The sequence below is a fragment of the Saccoglossus kowalevskii genome, chromosome 14 (genome assembly GCF_978046115.1).
Source record: "Saccoglossus kowalevskii chromosome 14, keSacKowa6.1, whole genome shotgun sequence".
NCBI classification, from domain to species: Eukaryota; Metazoa; Hemichordata; class Enteropneusta; family Harrimaniidae; genus Saccoglossus; species Saccoglossus kowalevskii.
The window spans coordinates 14748498-14770429 of record NC_140654.1 but is presented as its reverse complement, the minus strand read 5'-3'; the positions used below and the strand labels follow the sequence as shown (position 1 = coordinate 14770429).

The 21932-nt window shown below is 34.7% G+C and overlaps 2 protein-coding genes and 1 long non-coding RNA gene across 3 annotated transcripts; 2 read left to right on the top strand and 1 right to left on the bottom strand.

Moving 5' to 3' along the window:
- Positions 1 to 251: 251 nt before the first annotated feature.
- LOC102802530 (uncharacterized) lies at positions 252 to 1665 on the bottom strand. Its single transcript, XR_438584.2, has 3 exons — positions 1614 to 1665; positions 1337 to 1449; positions 252 to 485 (listed from the first exon to the last, which is right to left on the bottom strand). It is a non-coding gene; the product is annotated as an uncharacterized LOC102802530 (long non-coding RNA).
- Positions 1666 to 6245: 4580 nt separating this feature from the next.
- Positions 6246 to 21501, top strand: LOC144364060 (vitellogenin receptor Yl-like). The gene is made up of 9 exons (XM_085507664.1): positions 6246 to 6326; positions 10230 to 10293; positions 12409 to 12520; positions 16500 to 16622; positions 17038 to 17253; positions 17769 to 17943; positions 18057 to 18226; positions 18397 to 18517; positions 19064 to 21501. The coding sequence occupies exons 2-9, from the start codon at positions 10255 to 10257 to the stop codon at positions 19170 to 19172; spliced, it is 1065 nt and encodes a 354-aa protein (XP_085363790.1). The 5' UTR covers positions 6246 to 6326; positions 10230 to 10254; the 3' UTR covers positions 19173 to 21501.
- LOC146734490 (uncharacterized) lies at positions 13930 to 16036 on the top strand. The gene is made up of 4 exons (XM_085508202.1): positions 13930 to 14065; positions 14776 to 14898; positions 15137 to 15259; positions 15921 to 16036. The coding sequence occupies exons 1-4, from the start codon at positions 13930 to 13932 to the stop codon at positions 16034 to 16036; spliced, it is 498 nt and encodes a 165-aa protein (XP_085364328.1).
- Positions 21502 to 21932: the final 431 nt, after the last annotated feature.

Below are 21932 nucleotides of genomic sequence, written 5' to 3'. Positions count from 1 at the left end.
ATCGACCAGAGCTCTAAATATGTATTGTATTATCCGTTTCACCCTTTTTATGCGAATATCCACTCGCAGATATCCACTCCCATCTTTACGTGAGCCATTATGTTATGCGGCAGTGTGTGTTCACGGGATTGCTATACTCCCATAACCTCATAGTGACATTCGATTTTCATTCTCAATGCACACAAATACACCCAAACTAACGCAGCATAAGCTATGCAAGTATTTCTTCAAAAATGAGGTCATAATAAAAGTTTTTCTTGATGTAAAACATTTTTAATATCAACATTTCACCATATCAACTCATTGTTTATGACATCATTTTGTGTTTTTATTATATAACATTAATCGATTTGCCGTTCCTCTTCATTTTCTACATATCTCCGCGCAGAGTTGTCGAATTCCCGCCTTTCTTCCTCGACAGAATCCTCAACCTGGTTCAGATCAAATGATCGACCCTTGCTACGTCGATGTTTGGGACGATTGTACTGATAAATTGAAATAAAATAAAAATATGTCATAAAAACGAGATGCATTGAATGTCATTATTACGAGTTAATGTCATTAGGGTTACGAACATGAAACAAAATATAATGAATCGACCCAAAAATGTCATGGAAAATGGCCAAAATGGTGAAAATATCGCTTCATATCTCAAAATGGTGCTCGGTCGCATGGAATAAAAAAGTCGTATGTTATTGTTATTATTGTTATATTTCATGTTATAACCTTTCAATTTTGCTCGAACCGCCATAACATCATAAGGTTAAGTTTCAACATACCGGTAGTAATTTGATGATCAGAATTAGCGATAATTGTTGGGAAAATATAATTTTCATTTTTTCCAAACTTTTATTTTTTGTCCGAACGTGGTAATCGTTTCGATTTCATATTGTTCAAATTACATTGTCTGACGTTTTTGACGATGTCGATTAAATTTCAGTACATAAATATATGTACACTAATATTTCGTAGTTAGTTTACTAGTTGGCAAGATTGAAGGGAACAACATATGTTTTGAACATCCATGCAAGTCTTCAAAATGGTTGTCAATCAATGATTCACATTTTGATCTCTATTAAATGCTTGGAAAGTGCTAATTTCATTTCGGAGTAAATCAAATTATATGTTAATAAATTCTATTCACACATTTTCAGTGGAGATATTAAGCAGCTATTGACATATACATGTTATAACATTCTGATACTAGAACAACTTCATTACTCTTATCCAAAATATAAGTTGATCCTAGCAAAAAACAAGTAAAACTAGTTTTTTCCGGACAACACAATTCATTCAGTTATTTAATTTGCAATGTGATAATTAGAAAACAACTTACCGATGTTCCTTCTACAGTGACTGTCTCTGCAATAATAATTGCGGTTACAAGAATGACAGCAAGATATTTAGAGTTCATATTGCTTCGTTCGTACAACCCACACAATATTTGTACTGCAATAAAAACAAAAGTTGTAGCAGTTACAATACTGACGAACACTAAATATCAAATGGCAATCATAGACATTATGGGATTTGTGTCTAAATAAAAAAAAACGAAAATAAAACGTATTCGTATATGATGGTACGTAGGTTTACATAATATTTGTCATACTTACTGTGACAGTGAACGACGTGTTACTCCAGAGCAGTTGCGTTTTCCACTGCATCATATTTGTCGGAGGTTTATATAAGTTATAGAATTGATAACGTAAATATCACAGCGCATATAGAAGGAATGTAATCCATGCATTGTGTAATGCCTTGGAAAATGTTTCACTCATCCATAAATATATAACATCGAAGTAATTAATATGTTATTTGTTTCGATATTTAGTGTTCCCGGGGCAATGATTTTTATAATAATGAATTATGTGTTGATTAATTACGAATTTCATTGGGTTTTATTACACATAAAATAATAATATAGAACAAGGCTTCAGAGGTATCAAAATCAAGCTAATTAAATGTGTCTTATATTACCATACCCATATATGCCATTCTTGCTGTATTTGTTTGTTGTCAGCATGTCTGTTTTTCATGACCCATACTCTGTAAATTAAAGCTATACCATGGTTCTACACATAACTATCACCGATTATTGCTTCGGTGACTTCATTTTAATGTTTGTATCATGTTTTACACAATTAACCGGCTACAAGATAAGTACAGATTAGCCATTTATTATCAAGCAGTGACGGTTTTGTGAAAATTACATGGCACTTGAAATTGTGATTGGCATTCATTATATTATATATTGTTATGCCATTTGTTTTAGATCTAGTGTGTAGTTATATCATCAAACCGGGTCTGTGAATAAATAATTATCAAGTGGGCTTCAAATATCTCTGATTTATATGTTTAAATCCAAATGAATCTTATTGGCTTTCCATTCGTTTTGGCACTATGTGGAAAGGAGCTTTTGTCGATAATTGCTACCCTGTGAATTTAAGCACCTATGCTTAGTTCTATAAAATTAGTCTCATCGGACTGCGCAACTTTTAGGCTAGGTTGGAGCAGCTTGGTATTGAGTTTTGCTATTAATTATTTTCACTCTACATACATTATTAAAATTACCTCTTGCTCTAAATCGGGTAAATTGATCTTGCTTAATTTGGAACCTTCTTTCAAAAATGTATCACCTAACTTCGAATGAGTGTGCACATCATAGTAACTAGATAAACATTAAAGTAGCATTTCCATTTTGTATTATATGAAAAACAACTTCCATTAATATTTATGACGTCAATAATGTTTTACCCAGCAGTAACAATAATTCCTCTATAAACATTAATAGCACCTCTATCCCCCTTCTTATTGAAGTTATACAATCATTCAGGAAAAACAACAAAGATGAGTATTTTATCGAACAATTTCACTAATATTTCATAGTATTCGCGATTGCAATTTAACAACTCCATCAAAATGCCGTCATAGTTTTCTTGACTTTCGCATATGTAATTTCAGTTTCTCGGCGATCACAGTCGAAGTGGATAAAATTGTTTTTGATATCATCGGAATTAAAATCACCAGCAACTTGTCAACGTCGGTATGAAACTGATCTTCCTTTGAGGGCCCATTCACAAATTAAGTAAATTTTGAAATTAAGCAAACCATTTCTTGATCTTTAATTCTTAGCTGTACGCATTGTTAATGTAGTTTCATTCCATTTCAACCGGGTCCACATTTTTACCATAATTTTACAGATTGGATTTTGTTCAAATTTTATCGAGTTTCGATTTCAGGCTATCTGAAATAAATAAATAAATAAAACTCATTCACAAAATTTCTGTATCCATGGCAACAATATCCACGCCTGTACAAACAGGCAGACAGATGAAACACGGACATAACATAACAATACAAACAAACGACCGCCGGCTAAAACATGGCAAAGATAATTTACTAACAACTCAATCTGTCAGTTGTTATTTTTAGATACATAGTTTTACTTGATAAACGTCAATAAATTGGCAATTGGCAACACCTATAATTAAGAAATGCACACTGCCACCATATATATCGTTTGATAATATATTTACACGGAACACAATATGATATTAATGCGTAAATAACCGCCCGCATTTGCACAAATACAAAGTACTTACGTATATACGTAATCTCGACGTATTACATACTTACTTTGTAATACTTAGTGAATTGTACAGTGTAATTATCGCTACGCACGTGGAGAGAATTTTATCCATGCATTGTGCAATCTATCAGAAAATTATTCTCTCACTCAGAAGATATATGACATTGAAGTGATTAATAGATTATTTATTTCGACATTTAGTGTTTTCGGTGCAATGATTTCCTATAGTGAGGAGTAATTCATTTTGTGAAGGCTTTCCTCGATTGGTTATTAAAGTTTGCGATAGTTGAACGAGATATCGGAAGTTGTTCAGATTGTTGGGCTTTCGCGATCGGACGATTACAAAAAATTAAAAAATAATAATAAAATCATACACCAAAACAAATAAATAATTAAAATTGAAAAAAAAAATGTAAAAAGATTGGTAGTATACTTTTTTCTGAATATGCTGATCAACATATTATGTTGGTGTTTAAAAGCTACGTTATAGTATTATATACATATCTATTATATTTCTAAGGACTGCATTATTTTGTATAATCGCTCTACTCTCAAATTCTCGCTTTGTTAGTTCTTTATCAAGACGGGTATATTTTTTTAAATTATTTCCACCGTGAGCGGGCGCTCACGGTTGGTGTGTCGCAGAACTTCTTTCGATTCACATTGAACGCATAGAAATAATAATAATAATCGTACAAGGCAGACTTATTTACTAGTGAAAGTCCGACTGTCTCCATCACAGGCGATTAGTCGACATTTAGTTTTCACAATTAATATTGGCAATAGCTTTGAGTTGGGTCAATTTGCATAGCAATATTTCAGTATGATTTTATCATCTTTATTTAGTTGTATTTAAAAAAAAGCACAGTTATTGCCGCTTTATGCAAGATTGAGAGATGTCGTTTATTTATACACCAAAAAATCTGCCATATTGATTGTTGTCCCCACTGTACGCGACACTAGAATACGAGCAAATTATTAGTATTCTACAGTGCATTCACGGGATTGTATGGAGCAAGAAATAGCTATATTCATGAACCCGGAAGTCATTTTTACTTTCTGGGGGGGGGGGTATATATTGCCGTAATACCAATAATTCCGAATAGAATACGGCAGTTACTGCTATGTTTAACTCTTTTATAATTTCAAAGACAACAATGGCAACATATTTTATTGTCTGTCCTCCAACTTATTTTGAACGCAGCATTATTGTAATAATTAATGTAGTGTTTGCTACCTTGGGGTAGAAAAATAGTCTTCGAGTAACCGGGACCAATCTGAATATATACACCAATCTGACATCACCGTCTCAAACTCATACTGGAAGCGCAGCAGTCTCAATAAATATCCGGTTACTCTGTGTCTGTGGGGAAGACGTTGTTTAGTGATTGTATATCATGTACGAAAGCACAGTTCACCACTACACAGGCAAATATAGTTCAAATAGTGTGTGGGATAATTTTATTTTATTATACCTTTTGCTGCCCGTCATCCGTCCGAAACGGAGGAATTTATAGTGAACTGTGTTTCAACCAGTTAGTTGAAAAGCCTTTAGATTTCTTACTTTCCAATGTGGAAGGCGCTTAATTTGATTCAATCTGAGGTTTCATGAATTGGTGTAGAGAGTTAGTCTTCTCCTCTAACCAGTGTTTGATGAAAATTCCACCATCGCCTCCATACTATGTATTGGGGGTGGGCCACGTTTAGTCCATAAACTCTGGTAAAGTTCAGAAGCACTAACGAAATGATGGGAAAATATGATCAGTCAGTTTTGTAATAAGCTCCTGACGCTAGGATAGCAAGTCATTCATGAATTCACATATCCAAAGACGGGTCATTTTGAGACCGGTGGCCAAGAGTGAAATCCTTCACTTATCGTGTTGGTTCTCCGACTACCTGACTGCTTTTTCCAAGTCAGGCATCAATTTTTATATGGCAATCAAGGACTGCAATTGGCTTAAATGTGAATAGAACGGCAACCAATCAAGCCCAAGTAAGCCATTCTATTTTTTAGAAGAGGAGGGGCAGGTCACCAGAGTGAATAATAACACGGTGTGAAGATGACTAACAACCGTTTCCTATGCGGTTTCACAACTTTTAACAGGTAGCTTTATAGTGCACCATTGTTATGTTCATGTAGTAATTCACAGATCCAAACATGTCGAATAACCAAGGCAAGTTACTGTTCCCCCATACAGCAACGCGATGCAATGCGACAACTGACAGAATTATTTATTTGTGAATCGCAACAATTTGACAGCGTTCGAAAGATTCCATTTAATTTCATGCATTACGTGACAATAATATATCATGTTGTCTGTTTACATGAATACCATATTCTGTATTAGGCTGTGTACGTGGTCCGTATGCTCAGTTATATTTAAAACTCATATCAACAGACGGAACGACTTCTAAACTGGGAGGCGTAGCCTGATAGTAATGAAGTAGGAAAGTTAAATAAATACATGTCGGCCCTTTTATATGCGTCCATTTCGGTTAGACTACATTGTCGGGGGGAAAAATTGCGTATTTTACTAGTTGTTGTCCCAATTTGTAACTACCATCATTTCTAAGGTGTCATAATTCTCCACAACACTCATATCTGTAGCTCACACGGTTATAATGGAATAACCGCAAAGTGGAGACATACTGTGACAAAGCACAACTCTCACCCGAGCTCCCTGTCAGCCATCGTTTCGTCGGGCGATTTATTCGTAGAAAACCTATTTGTAGAAAGGTAAGATTAAAATAAGACTTATGATATTAACGTTAAACATAATTTTTCACTTGTTCTCAATATTATGTAATAATTTCTGTTGTTTCAGACTGTGGGCGGCCCATCATTGATTATTGAGATTATCTTTATAGATTTAGTTGGATTTAGATGTATTATTGCCTACAACGAAACTACCATTCTCAATGTTTTAGTATTGGTAATCCAAATTCTAATGAGCAAATACCAAGATGCTGGCCAATTTATGTCGGATCTCTTCAACATATGTGCACCTTATTTGTCGTCACATTACTTAAATTCCACATATATAATAATACGATTCCATTTTTTATGAATAAAAAAGGTTACATTCACATACATTATAAGTTATTTATTTCATTTCATTATATATTTGATCTATCCACGTTTTAACACGTTTTGAGTTTTTATAAACTATACTAACAATATATTTTATGCGCTCCCAATCTAGATTGCGATTATTATACGTGAACACGTTGGAGCACATCAACATACACTGTGCTGGACGTTATTGTCACTATAAGAATTAATATTATATTGAATTATATATATAATCATACTTACAAATTTGCTAACTGGACAACCCGGCAAAGTTGCGTTTGTGTATAACATTGCTTTGAAGACTTTTGTCACAGAAGCAATTAAAACAAAAGATTTATTTTGTTTCATTGTCAAGTGTTGAACTTTCGCGATTTTGTGGCCCATTCACGGTACCAGAACTGCCGTGGTTGCGACCTGTGAAAGCATCCACAAATTTTATGTGGCATTTTCGTGTTTTACGCATCTTCAAATAATGTTGTTTGGTATTGTTTGAATGATTTATCGGAAAATCGTAGCATTGTTAAATGAGATAATGAGAATGTTAGTGCGCATGCGTTTACAATTTTCTGTATTAGAGTCAAAGCGCATGAGCAGTAGCGTTTTCATCATTCCATTGAACAACTGCTGCGTTTCTATTCTATAATAAATCGTTCCATATTGTTGTATAATGCTGGAATATAAAGAATATTTGAAACAACCAAAGTTATTTAAATCCATAGCGTTCTACAAACTCCCTGACTGAACCAATCAAGTGACCCCGTGGACAACATTGATATTCCTCTGTCTATTATCAACGGCAATTCTTTTTTGATTTGTTTTCATATTAACGAGGTACCAGGAACTACGTTGAAAACAAGTCATCATCTATTTCCATGTACCGTCCGTGACCACTAAAACTATCCTATCACACATTGGCAGTTGCGAATTGAAACAATTCCAACTGTCTCTCAAAATGAGACCTTTACCTGGTCTTAATTTAAATATATCACCACACAATATTTAATTTGACACAGGTCACTTCTTATATTATAGAGAAAAAAACGTATGGGATACATCATAACTGTGTAGATGTTCTTTTTGTACAAGCTCCATTTTTAATATATTTTTAGAATCTATTACGGCGTGTCAGAATAGTATTTTATTTAATGAGGGTAATCTAAGTTATAAATATGATTTACATTTGAGGAGCCCTCAACCAGAAAATACACTGCACAAAAATATTACAACAAACAAATAACATCACAATATATAGTCAAAAGTGCTATCATTTATTTTCGAACATTGGCGACCATATATTTCTTAAACTCAAGTTTAAATGGCAATCCACGTGGGCGTCGTTTCACTGCGGCGGATAACGAGTTTAGCATAGAGCTATGTATTAATAGACACGTGCCCAGAACCACAAACCGGAGTATGTTATTACCTGTGACTAGAAAGTAAGAAGGACCGTAAAATATTTAGTTTGTTTCGTGTTTCCCAACTGTTTTTCTCAGACATCTGCGTGCAGCGGGTGCTACGCAGCTGTAACGACCAGACAGCTTCAATCCGTGTGATAGAACAAAATATGGAGATTATAACTGGACCGTTGCCCTATATTTTGACTGCTGTTCACGAGTGTTTGTGATCCCATCGGAAATCTGTTATGAAAAACCTGCTATAAAATCTGTAATCTGTAGCTCCTGTGGTGACTTAGTATTAAAATACTGATCGTGCTTTTTTGACCAAGTTATTGTTCTCATCCAAAAGTCACAACTACGTGCAAACTTGAACTCATAATTGGAATAATTTTATACGGTGGAAACCACCAACAGCTTGTGACGGGCAAAGTAATCCAGCTACAGCGAAAAGTTATTCAGCTAATGAATTACATTACCGTGACTTGTCCGTTGATTGAGGTTTGCTGTGGGCATACACGTGCACTGTATTGGGACATATCAAACTAAACAACGCAGATTGTCACCAGTAATGTCGTGGACGCTAGCGACGACGGCGGATCTACAAATTCTTCAATATTATAATTGATCCACAGAGGGCGCTATTTATTCCAAAGTGATTGAATTCAAAGAATTTAGAAAATCTGTAAATCAGATCTGTAAATCGTGTCACATTTAAAAATACTGCTTCAGAAAAACTAAGTTTGAGATACGTTTGAAGACGATCACGGTGTATATACTTGTTTTGTCATGAATTTTAACAACAACAAAGGCATTTTTGTTTTGGCTTCAATTCACCAATCGAAAAATACCGCCCCATTTCATAAAGAAAACAGTAGTAGCAGTGACATTTCATTGTGTTTTATTTTGTTTTTCTTTGCAATTTGTATTAAATAATCTTGTCGAAATGTTGAATTATACTTACTTTTGTTTGGGCAATACTTATGTGTATCAATTCCATTTATATTTATGTTTTTGCTTCCCTTTTCTCCAGCACTCAAAAGAAAATAAATGTCTCTAAATTTCCGACTTATTCTCTCGATTTTCCTACCGTGACGTGGCATGAATGGCAAATGTAATAAATGTCTCTAGCAAAATTATACAAATTACTATAAATTTTACAAATTATCTTTTACTCTATTGTATAATATATTGTGAGGTTATTACGAGGATATCTCAAAGTGTGCACGAAGACAATACAGGGGGAGTATGTCTGAGTGTATCATTATACATTTTTCCTTCCAAGGATACATCATGGGAATGCCGAAATCCAAAAAGTTTAGAACAGAATCAGCGAACTTCTTTGTGTGGAGTCCGGTCAAACCCTGGGGGCAGCCATGTTTGTTTTTATTATTAGAGGACGCTTACGCGCGTAATCATTCCATATTTAGAATTCGCATCTCCTAATATGGTTGGATTAAAATACCCCGTATTTTACAGCAACGTTACGGTGACAGATGTATAATAATACATATTTGCCAATGGTATGAAAACATTCGGCTGAGTGTCCGAAACTAGAAAAATGCTTCATAACCGAAACGGTATATTCTCATGTAATTCATGGAAGAGGAATATCTGACTACCACACTGTTCCTAAACATTCAGCTGAAAATATGTTTGACATGCAATTAGCACGTAATTGTAATTTTTAGCATTTAATTATTTTTTTTTCCAAGAGGGGGTTACGACCCCCCCCAGAAACCGCCTTAGATGCGCCAATAGATGTGCGAATAATACACTTGAATATACCTTTTAACTTCTCGAAACTCCACGTTAGGAGTGAACGTAAAAGCATGACAAACAAAAGTCATGGCATAGGGAAACGGTTGAAGGGATGAACACAAAAAATGGTTGTTTTTAGAGGATGTTTTCTTCGTTATTTAAGAATGCGTTATACACATTATGTTCCATTTAGGTAAAGTAAGGGTATCCCAACTCCATGTATACCTCTGAAGACATCGGCATTTTGCTATTGAACTATAACCAAAACTATAAATTATTCGATTAATAAAATGTTGTATGCGCCTTTCTCGCATAACGCGATATCTCGTAGAAAATCGTTTATTATAGGCAACACGATTTAATTTTACATAACGCATAATTGCTTCTGTTTTTTTTTTCATTTTATTTATAGTAACTTTGATGAATGATTGGTTACAATGCCGGAAACAGAAACAAGCGATCTCTTACAGAAAGGGGTAAGAATGTTCACCATTTATTTTAATTAGAATAAGTGGGCGGGGACTGTGGTAAATATAAATACCAGTAATAGTGTCAGGTTTGTACATCACCGGTATGATGTATCAAATTAATACAATAGCTAAGTAAATAACAACAGTGTTGTCAGTCGGTTACGAGTCGCAAGGTGGCGTACTTCTATCGAAACTTAGTGACATTGGCAACCACAAACGAAAGAGAGGCACGTGTGAAGTTTATAAAAAAAAACTTAGTTAGTGATGTCATAATCAGTCTGTCGAGTATCCACTAGCTGGCCTCTGAATTCAACACCGATATCAATCAAATTAATTCAACATTGAAATTCAGTTTTAAAATTGAATTATTCAATTAAATAGCAGGTCTCGGGCTTAGATGTTTGCATAAACAATGAACGCACTGTCCTTATCCTGGTTCCTTTACTCTAAATAACAATACTTACATTACTATTCATCATGCATTAAATGTAAATGACGTAATGACCTACGTTGTAACAATGTAACAGTGACATGCCATTATATTATATAACTCAATAAATAACTTCACACATTTACTTGGGTAGCCCTCTAGTGATAACGTATATGGGTTAGGGCGGCAGTGTAGGCCAAAATAACACAGCTGTGTAATCGTTACTCACTTAGAATAAAAGAAATCAATCAATTGTGTTTGTTTCGATTGCCGATTACCGATCAAAACAATATGATAATAATAAACGATGCTCGGACTGATAATATTTATAATATATTTATAAGATAATAATATCGTGGTTCTAAAGAACTATTAAAAATAGCTAGATGTTTCGAGCAATGGCTCTTTATCGATAGCATAGAAGTAAATGTTAACATTTACAATAACAAAGTGGACAACAAACAAAAGTAAAAACGTTTAGCTATTTTTAATAGTTACCTAAGACTACGATTACTAAATATTACCTACTATAAAACAATATAATAATCGGTTCTGTGAAAGGCTTTCCCTCACCTATTCGCCTCACACTCTCGCTTAGTCGTTTGAAAGTGTGATTTATACCCGGGGGGTTCACTCTATATGCTGTTACTACCCCATGTGCGTTCCAAATTTAGCGGGAAAGCGGGAGGCAAATAGGCCCCCTTTAAAATGCTAATGTCTGCAATAGGCTCTCAGAAATAAACTCACAGGGTTGCTGCGCCCACTGTAGGCCCGCTCTTGCAACAACCACTCTCATACACCGCCCTAGGCCCCGAATTGGCGGACCCATAGCCCCGACTAGGCCGCAAACGTCCACCTGAACTTTCCCACTGGGACTTACCCGCCACTACCAACACAAGCATACAGAGAAGGCTTATTGTAATCGAAGAAACGAAACGAAACAGGATAACACACATAATAAAAATTGAACTGTATTCAGTGAATATTGGTTTTATATGCTCAATATTTACAAAATATTGCCGAAAATAATAATATTTAATACGTATATGGCTCGTTTCGCTAATTACAGATAATCACAAATCTGTAATTAGTGAAACAAGGTTCTTACACATACAAAATTTACAACTGTCGGTGGGAACTTGACCCGTCCAGTATATTCCGTGACCTTTCAGTAGTGTATATATAACAAACAACATAAAACATATTCAAAAATCTGTAATCAGCGAAGCAAGGGTATGACACGTACAATATTAACAATTGTCGGTCAAAACTTGACCAGTATATTCACCTTTCAGTGTGTTAAAATAAATGATCATATTCATAATCATGTCAATAGTTTTCATGTTTCTTCATCTAACAATGAATGACACCAACAGGAGTTGCACACATAGTAACTTGTTTGAGTTGATCACACTCCACTTGATTGCAAAAAAAAACACGACAGAGAATGCTCGCAATAAGGTGCAGGATGTTCTCAATATGTGTCTGAAATAAGGGGTGTTTTTTTCTTCAATATGTCTGATCTAGGGGGTACTAAATTTACATTGCGTCCGCAATGGGGGTATGGTTTGCCAATGTGCTGCCAGCCCTAGGGGCCTATTATTTTCTAGCAAGAACGCACATGGTGTAAGGTTTTAATATAGAGTGACCCCGGGGATTTATAGTAATGTGCATTGTTTGATTCGTTTCAGAAAACTGGGAAGAATACAACATTGAAAGTATTTTGTTCATTTCTTTGGTTTATCGTTCTACTAGCTGTTGTCCTGGCTGTTGTATTCATGGTACCGAGTTTGAAGAATAAAGGTAATCTGTCGATGTTTTCATGTGTATGCTGCGTCATGCATCTTTATTTTGAAGTACCTTTTCAGAACAGAATTATAACTATTAAACAACGTGTATATAAGATAAAATAAACATGACCATATATTTGTGTAGCAACTTCCCACCGGATACGCATACTTGGTCTTTGCTTTGCGCCGCGTCCTGTTCGATATGAGTCTCGTACATAACGCGTGTAAAATACATTGTTTGTATAAGTAGCGTGGGGCAATCAATGTGTGTGTTAGAACATGGGGTTTATAGTTCCATGGTTAGAACAAGTGGAAGCCAGTCAAGATTCTAGTCGATAACGGTATATTAATTATTTGTGAGTTTGTATAAATATTTTTCTCAACCACTTCTCTTTAGCGTGGAACGATTTTGATGAAACGTGGTTGCAATGTCTGTATAGTGACGTAGTTATGTAGTGCACTACTTGGTTGCCAAGGTGATATAAGCACGGTAAAATTAGTACTATTAGCGCTAAAACTAACTCCTAAAATTGTTGCAGTATTGCCTTCAAATTACAACGTAACTCTGTCGGATGCAAGTACACTTAGCTGATTGATTGATTGTGTATTGCTGTGCAATAAAATTAGGGGAAAATTTTATATCGGGGTTTCAACTTATCCGGAAAAATCATTAAAATCCGTTTCACACTTGTTTCCCGGGCTTTTTTGATAAATGGTGATTATCCCTGAACAGGAGGAAGCGTCAAGTTCAGTTAATTTTGCAAACTGCACAGTAACCATGTAAATTAAAACAACCTAACCTAACCTAACCTAACATAACCTAACCTAACCTAACCATGTAAATTAAAACAACAGTGTCAGACGACAAGGAACAATCTTTTGTCAAAAATAGACAAAAAACGAAAGACGGTTCACAGTTCGACATTAGTATAATATTCCAACTACACTGTATGCAGTACTCTAACATTCACCATTGACATTTATTTGACAATTTGATCAAGGTTTTGTTGCTCGCGAGCAGTGACGGAAAAGTACGCAATATCATGTGACCAAGGATTGACCAATAACAACATATCATGTGGAAGCGGCGCGGAAATACTATTTATGTATGTATATCCACTCCGTGTGATCCCATGTAATGTGTTGTACTCTAGCTAGTTGCGTAATGTACTGTTTTACCCTCGTTTCACTAAATCATTTTAAGTACAAATTTCTCAATGTTTTTTTTTGTGGGTGGGGGTCTCATAGTGGAAATTACGTGCATAACCAAATTATAGACAGTTACACATAAGCGTCCGCGTGGTAAAATGTAGTTTCTAATAGGCACATTTCTTCTGCTTTGTTAGCTATATTTTAAACTTGAACTAGGAAAAGCTGTGGATTTATTCATATTGTACAATTGCATTCTATATCGGGATACTCATGTCATTATCAGGACTTACAGGCTGCCAACTTGACAATGGCGGATGTAACCAGACTTGTTCAATGTACAATGACACTGTTGTTTGTTCCTGTGCGGATGGATACATTTTAAATGAAGACGAGAAAACTTGTGATGGTGAGTTTTGGAATGAAGTGTTGTAGTTAGTACCATGCGCGATTGACGACTACCACGGTTCTTAAAACAGAATTCACACTACTGAATGCAGTAGTTTAATTTAATCAGTAACTATAACAATATCATTCAGGATTTCAAAACAAACAGGTTACAACGATCAAAATGTTTTTAACTTCATGAAATAACGTGTATGTAATTATAGTATTCTGGTCAGAAAAACACATGTTTACCAGCTAAAACTCCTAGCAAATGGTTGACATAAACCTCACACTGATTTGTAAGTGCGCCCGCACACAGCGAGTTTCAGATAAAACGCGGTTTGAAAAAAAAATATGGCCAACAGCAATCATATGATTTGATTGATTAACGAAAAGAAACTGGACGACACAACTATTCAACTATTGATATTATTAGCATCAAACTAGTTCTAAGCAGATGACATTGTCCAGTTTTTCTGCGAGAAAGTCAATATACTAATAAAACAGTTTATGTATTTTTATTATTACGTGACAGCAATTACAATCTGCACAAAAAAGTGCTGACATTATCTATGCTATGGATGCCACGGTAGTTCGAAAAAAACAAACACATGCTCATTTCGTTTCTATTCAATATACTGAGTTAATTTTTGACGGTTCAAAAATGAGTTAGTAAATTAAAACGAAAAAATTTCGAACAAATAATCTCTGTGGAAATGTCTTTTCTAAAAGATATTAACGAATGTCTTTGGAACAATGGTGGATGTGAACAGGGATGTAGGAACCTTCCTGGGGGATATTTATGTTACTGTGATGAGGGTTATTTACTCAATGAAGACAACAAAACATGCCAGGGTAACATTTTTATTTGTTTTCGTGTTTATAAATGTGCGTTTTTGTATCTTGCATGTACTACGGCACTCCCACGTTGTTATGTTTAAATATACGAGTAATATGTACATTCCTGCCTGATTATCTGATGATTTATGCTATCTTCTACAATTACGGTGTTGTATTTGTCGTTTTTGTAATTTTATGTGAAAATTGTGTCCATTAATCTTTCACCTTTCCATGTCCTTTATTTTCTATAAAGACATTGACGAATGTGTAATTGATAATGGTGGCTGTCAACATACATGTAGTAACGAGATAGGATCTTACGTATGTTTGTGTTACGCTGGGTTTATTCTGAATGACGACATGAAAAGTTGTGATGGTAATTCGGTGTTGTTTTTTTTATTGTGTGTCTATCAGTTACCCACAATAACATGCTGACCCCCTCCCCTCACGAGACGAAACAAATTCTGGTTCGGAAAAAATACATTTTAGCATATGTAGTGGAAACAGTCTGACCATGTGATCAGTTTCACTAATTGAACGACTATCTATGGAATTGTTAACTTACTATATCTAATAACTAAATCTCGCGGTTTGCATGCGACTTAAGGTCGCGTAAAATTCTGTTACTTGAAAACGAGGCACGTACATGGATGTATAACGTTTATTTCAGCATGACAATCTAAACAATCTGATAATATGTTATATATCTTCTTCTAATCTACGAATCTTATACCACTAATATAGAGACAAAATAGATACTGTGCTATTTTTTTAAATTTAATTTCTTCATCGATTTCACAAATACTTGATAAATAGAACAAGTCGTACGGCTTACGAGTGGCATGACAGCGCCGCCACCGACAGAGAAAGTGTACCCTTTCCCTTCACGACTGGATGACATTTTCCGCCGTCTATCATACTTTTCGCACGTAAACTCTAATAATGACACTCGTAGAGGATAGTTAATCAACCAATCAACACCGACAGGAGTTTAGGATTGCGTTGGGTTATTTTTATTGAATTCTTATTTTCTACAGTATACTGGGATTGTACAGTCCTGACCCTATATTATACAAACTCCTGTTATAATTGCCTAAGAACTCGAACACTATTGTCAGACGGAGACATGTCATACTACATCTATTTAACATGAAGTGAGGGTTGAAAAGGCCAACATTCAAACAATTTCCGAAATCGCGAAGCCGAGACGAGTTCGAATCAAAGAATTGCACCACAGCACTGCATATAGTACTGTATTTCTGTCGTAATGTTACTAATAACCTATTTTGGCCAAGAAGGCAATACACACTGACCCGTTCACTTTCGTTTTCCACCCTTAATCAACAATTACGTTAAATTAGATGTGTGTCGTGCACACTCGAAATAGAATTCGAACAGCAATGCATGACGGGTATATTGTAGTGCAGACAAATTAATAATGATCTTGAGCTTTGTAACAAGTATAGCTCAGGAACTAAAATTTAAAGTTTAACTTACTCAAAAATGAGAAGCGCTTATAACTAAGTTTTGTCGACAATACCACTTTAACATATATTTAAATAACCAGTTTGTTCCATGCATTTTGATGATCTTTTTTCTTTTATGTAATACTTTAGATATCGACGAGTGTGCTGAAGACAATGGAGGGTGTGATCAAATATGCGTCAATACTATTGGATCGTATGAGTGTTTGTGCAACGTTGGATTTGTATTGAATAGCGACAACGTCACGTGTGATGGTATGTACACACTGTCTAATGCGTGTAATCAACAGAAAATAATAGTTTACAAGAATTGAACAGATGTTTTTCTTTAATTTAGTGAAATTATACTAAGATATAACTCTATAATGATAATCGACTCCGTGTTACAGAGTATCTTGTCTGCGCATGCGCAGTTTGAATTTGAATGACCTTGTAAATCAGAGGAGCAAAGTGATTGCCAAACAAATTGTTTTGCAATATACATAATTTTAGAGCATGTACATTTCTACGCAATGTTTCTAAGCATTAAGTACACACAACGCCGAAGTGTTGCAACTATATGTAACGGAAACGTTTTTGTTTTGACGACGATATATTGACGACTAAATTACATCTGGAATAAATATATCTTTATTTTACCTGAAAACGTACATTTCTTTTTCAACTACAGCTATGGTGTTTTATTGCGAATCTAACGTAGGTGTGAGTAGTTTCGTTCCGGGTACTAACGAAACATCTACATTATTACTTGAGTACGCGGAAGCACATGCTGTGGATTTTGACTGCGTCGACGGATTTCTGTATTGGTGTGGTGGCATACCACATTCTGTTAATCGCGGCAAACTTAACGAGAGTGGTTTAACCATAGAAGTATTAGCAGTTGAAGGTAAGATTCTGTATTATAGAGATGCTATATATAGATAGTCACTAACATTGGCACTACAAACCAATGTAGGTATTTTGTTTTCCCACTCGTTAGAGTCAGTTAGTATCTTCATCTGAACATAACTGGAATTTTCTCAACTTGCGAACAATATAAAGCTAGTTTATAAATATAAAGTTTGTATAAACTGTTTTTGATTTCCAATACTGTTACAGAAAGAATCTTTCTTGAGAACAGTGTCAACACTTGTTGATGAACTTGGAATGCACTATCATAACCAGACATCTGGACATTATATTTGGGCGTCTTACAGATTTTACTTCATAATTTATTCAGTCTTCTACGCCATAAACATACCATGTCATCGACAATTGTTAATCTTCTGAGCGCCATTATTTTTACCGCTAAAATGTCGATAATAAGTTTTGCTTTTTTACACAATTCCTGGGGCCTAATAACTATAATGTCCCAATTTTTGGAAAAAAGGAAAGTGTTAAAATTATGCATTATTATTACAGATGTTGATTTCGCTGTTGACATTGCATACGACTGGGTCAATAGATATGTATACTGGGTGGACATAAATAAAGAAGTTATCGAGAGATTAAACGTTGATGATCCAAACGAGAGAGAAGAAGTAGTCCCAGACAATCCTAAAGAACCAGCGGCCTGTGCAGTTGACCCCATTAACGGGTATGTGGTTTTGTATTAGTAATATATGAGACCATTTATTGTAGATGGAATAATTTGTACACACTTAAACTTGTACTGACTTCCATATGTTTCTGGAATTTCTGTAATTGCAGTTACTTGTATTGGGCGTATAACGAAAGAGTTGGCGTCACAACACGGGAGTATGGCATAATGCAGTCAGACTTGTATGGACAGAATTCTACCGTGATCGTGGATGGTCAGACCATGATAACTGGAATAACATATGATCGCAAAACAGACGAGATCTGCTGGTGTGACAACAGTAAGCTGTTTTGATTGTTTTAAACAGGCTACGATAACTATTACCGTTTCAATATATCTCACGGGACTGAACAAATATGTCTATACACGTGTATATTAACGTATTAACGCACTTATAAACCGTTTCTATGACAACGTAAACTATTGACGTATTTGCCTTGGTTATTACAGCTGCGACTATTGAATGCATTAATGTATCAACGTTAGTATCTCACATTGTGACGCAAGAGGGCGATGCGCCATTTGATATCACTTTCACGAATAATGACATATATTGGAGTAGTATGAATTTGTAAGTATATTTCATTGTTTTATATATATTTATAGATTTAAACCCAAATGATAGAAATTATTATAGTTTAAATCGTACACATTAAACATGGTGCGTTCATTAAGTAGGAGGTCTTGTTCTAGGTTACATTTTCAGAATATACTAATCGCTGTTATTGCAGTAAAAAGTATAACGTGCAATAACTGAATCAAGTGCACTCACATAAGTAATGAAAAATACCTTCAGCAATTTAAAACATATTCATATCACCTTGTTCATTGGTTCATCGTACAAATGTGTTTTAAAATTTCGTTTATTTATTACTAATCACTGCCCAAACAAGCGAAAAACATAACACGCGTTAAAATAATGTTTAATATGTTATAATAATTAATTAAATAATTAATTAGGAGGGGCGCTCAAATTCATAATCTGCACTTAAGTACCCATTCATATTCTCGAAATTGAATGGTGTATATATTGGTTACGAAGTGGCACTTAAATAAATAAATGCAACTTTATAGAGAAACGATGTTCAATTTATTGTAATTTTTTTATTTCACATAGGCAAGATATTTTATCACTGCCAAGAGAAAACACAAGCATGGTTCCAATTCCAAGTGAACTAAATTTGAATGGTGTTCTCGGAACTTCAGCAGCATTTCTTTGTCCATAAATTATTTTTTTTTCCCGGGTGTATATATATATTTTTTTTTACGAGGGTTACTTTTATTACTGCATACGTGGACTAATTAAAGTTATGTACAATAATTAAAATTGTTAATTTATATGGCATTTAGTGAACAGTGTTATCAATGTCGAATGATATAAATAACGAGTAACCTATACACGTGTCATACACATTCATTCGAGATGGCCGGCAATGTGCACTAGCTAAATAAGTATTTACTCTCGTGTCAGGTTCGATGTGAGATTCAGATGAAGGTTTTTTATTCGGGATTTGAAATTTGTATTTTTTTGAATTGTATATTTTTTAAGTATAGTCGTTCAGATGGCCACACTGAACCATCATTGGTGCATGGGTAGAATCCATGACATCTGGCGTCCATTCATTATATAAAATACATGGCACATAAAATGAATGTGATTATACCAAAAAAAAAAAAAAAACATTTCTCAATATTGATAACGATAACGGAAATTGAATTTTATCCATATTGTCAAATGCGCATTTGTCGAATTAAAATACAAAATACGTTATAGAAAATTACATTAGCTTTGGTACATAATACGACCATTTATTATTTTTTTACAAACGTCCCCAAGAACATATCACAATATGTGATGAATTCAACATCGTCGAGTGTATAGCGCACAAATCTAAATTGAAAATTGATATATTTAAATCAATATTTCAATATTCAATGTGTATTGGTAGGATCCGACCTAGTTTCGACGTATACGCAAAGGGACCGACATATCCGGTGGCAGTCAAAACATTGTGGTGCTAGGTAGGAATCAACCAACAACATTTCAAAATGGATATTGCTATAGAGCGCGTGTCACCTTGTCAGTTGATTGCTAGTAAATGCTTCACCTGAATACTCCTGAATACAGCGGTACTGTGTTTACATAGTTTTTCTTTTCAGTTTGATCTTAATACGACCTTCAACTTGAATAGATTGTCCAATCCCTATGCCAACTAAATTTGTAACCACGAGACTGTTCATAATTTTATTAGCTACAAAGGACAATATATAAAACCAGTGTAACGAGTACATCGCCATATTACTCTCGATCTGTGTCGTACAGTTTCGTTGTTGAAACCGCCGTGACTATTACGGGCGCGTCGTACTGTTCTATGCGCTGTTTCGTCCTGTGTCAGTGCAAGTCATGTCGACATATTTCAACTTCCAGCCGATAGAAAACGCCGTAACATTAGACTTTTTCAGTTTTCAGCTGTCTTGGGTATCTGTCCGGTTGCTACCTTGTATCAAATCTCGCTAGTTGGGTTTTTTGTTTATCTTTAAAACAGGTCAAGACCCAGATGAAATAATGGAATAATGAAATTTGACTCCAATATTCCAATTTTCAATTTGTTGTATTACGCCCTCAGTCCAATTTAATACATTAAGCTCGTATTTTGAAAGTTTAACTGTGATAATGAGAATAAAATAATGAATGGCCACACTATGTAGGGCAGATGTAGGGGTAATTTAAAATGGAATAAAACCGCTGTGGCTTTATTACTTGAAGCATTAAATATGGATATTTTTCATCGTCTAAGTGTAAATTTCAAAGATGAAACATGACGTTTTGCCATAATTCCATATTGTTTATTTGATACACACAAGGGAAAATGAATGGCCGCCAGGTGTCACGGGTTGGGTACGCACACACAGGTGTAACTGCTACTACGAATATTATGAATGTGGTTGTCAAAGTATCTAATATTAGTATTCAGTACAAACGTATGGTTTTGAAACTATTTTGAAGAATTAACTCAATGTAATGTTATTTAAGACAGAAGCTTATAGGAATGAATGAAATTACCTAGAATGTATTGTTCCCATATCCAATTGATGGTATCATTTTATTGAATGTGATCATTTAAATATAGCATTCAGTATAATTATATTTTTAAATAGCAATTTCTGAATATTATTTACCAATTTCCTCATATTATACTACTGTAATACACAACATTATGTCTTTTCATTGAAGTAACCATGGGTATAGATAGTAAACCATGGCCAATTAACATTGTCGCATTAGATTTATTAACAACTATTATCATTACGCTTCTACCTTAACTGAGAACATTTCTACTTTTAATATCTAACGTGTTCCATAAACTTTACTTTATTCATAATTCAACATTCACGTCACCTACCATTGAATCTGTGTCAAGTTCAATTCGTACTATTTAGTCAAAGGCGAATATCTTATTCGAGTTAAACATTTGTTCGTGTAACACTCACTATCGATCTCGTTATTATATTTATTTTTAACATTGGTGTAAATAAATGCGAATTCATATATTATTATAATGCCTGTTATGTAAGATATTACATATGCACTCAAGACATCACGGATAGTAGTGTGATGCCCGAGTCTACAATATAATATCACGTGATGATATTTATTCTAATTTTGAACATGTGACCACCCCATTGCAAAAGATTGCAAAATGTCATTTCTACATTCACATGTAGATTGTAAATGTTTCGTTACCACTGCTTAAAGCGGGAGGGTCGGTACCTGCGCACGCGCGGGAATTGAGTCCCAAGCAACGATAACAACACATGCTAAAAACGCAAAGGCTCATGGGTAGACGCTAGTTTGTAAACAACGGCACTCTATGGCCATCTGACGCATGCGCAAATGAAGACTCCCCGCTTTAACTATAGTCAGTAGAGTGGTTACATAATGATTTTGTCGTTTTTGCGTCTTTTATATTCGAACTTTGATCATT

Coding starts and splice junctions, on each gene's coding strand:
- LOC146734490 (XM_085508202.1), top strand. CDS start 13,930: ATGTCATTATCAGGACTTACAGGCTGCCAACTTGACAATGGCGGATGT. Junction 14,066..14,775: donor AGACGAGAAAACTTGTGATG/GTGAGTTTTGGA, acceptor CTTTTCTAAAAG/ATATTAACGAATGTCTTTGG. Junction 14,899..15,136: donor AGACAACAAAACATGCCAGG/GTAACATTTTTA, acceptor TTTTCTATAAAG/ACATTGACGAATGTGTAATT.
- LOC144364060 (XM_085507664.1), top strand. CDS start 10,255: ATGCCGGAAACAGAAACAAGCGATCTCTTACAGAAAGGG. Junction 10,294..12,408: donor GCGATCTCTTACAGAAAGGG/GTAAGAATGTTC, acceptor GATTCGTTTCAG/AAAACTGGGAAGAATACAAC. Junction 12,521..16,499: donor ACCGAGTTTGAAGAATAAAG/GTAATCTGTCGA, acceptor GTAATACTTTAG/ATATCGACGAGTGTGCTGAA.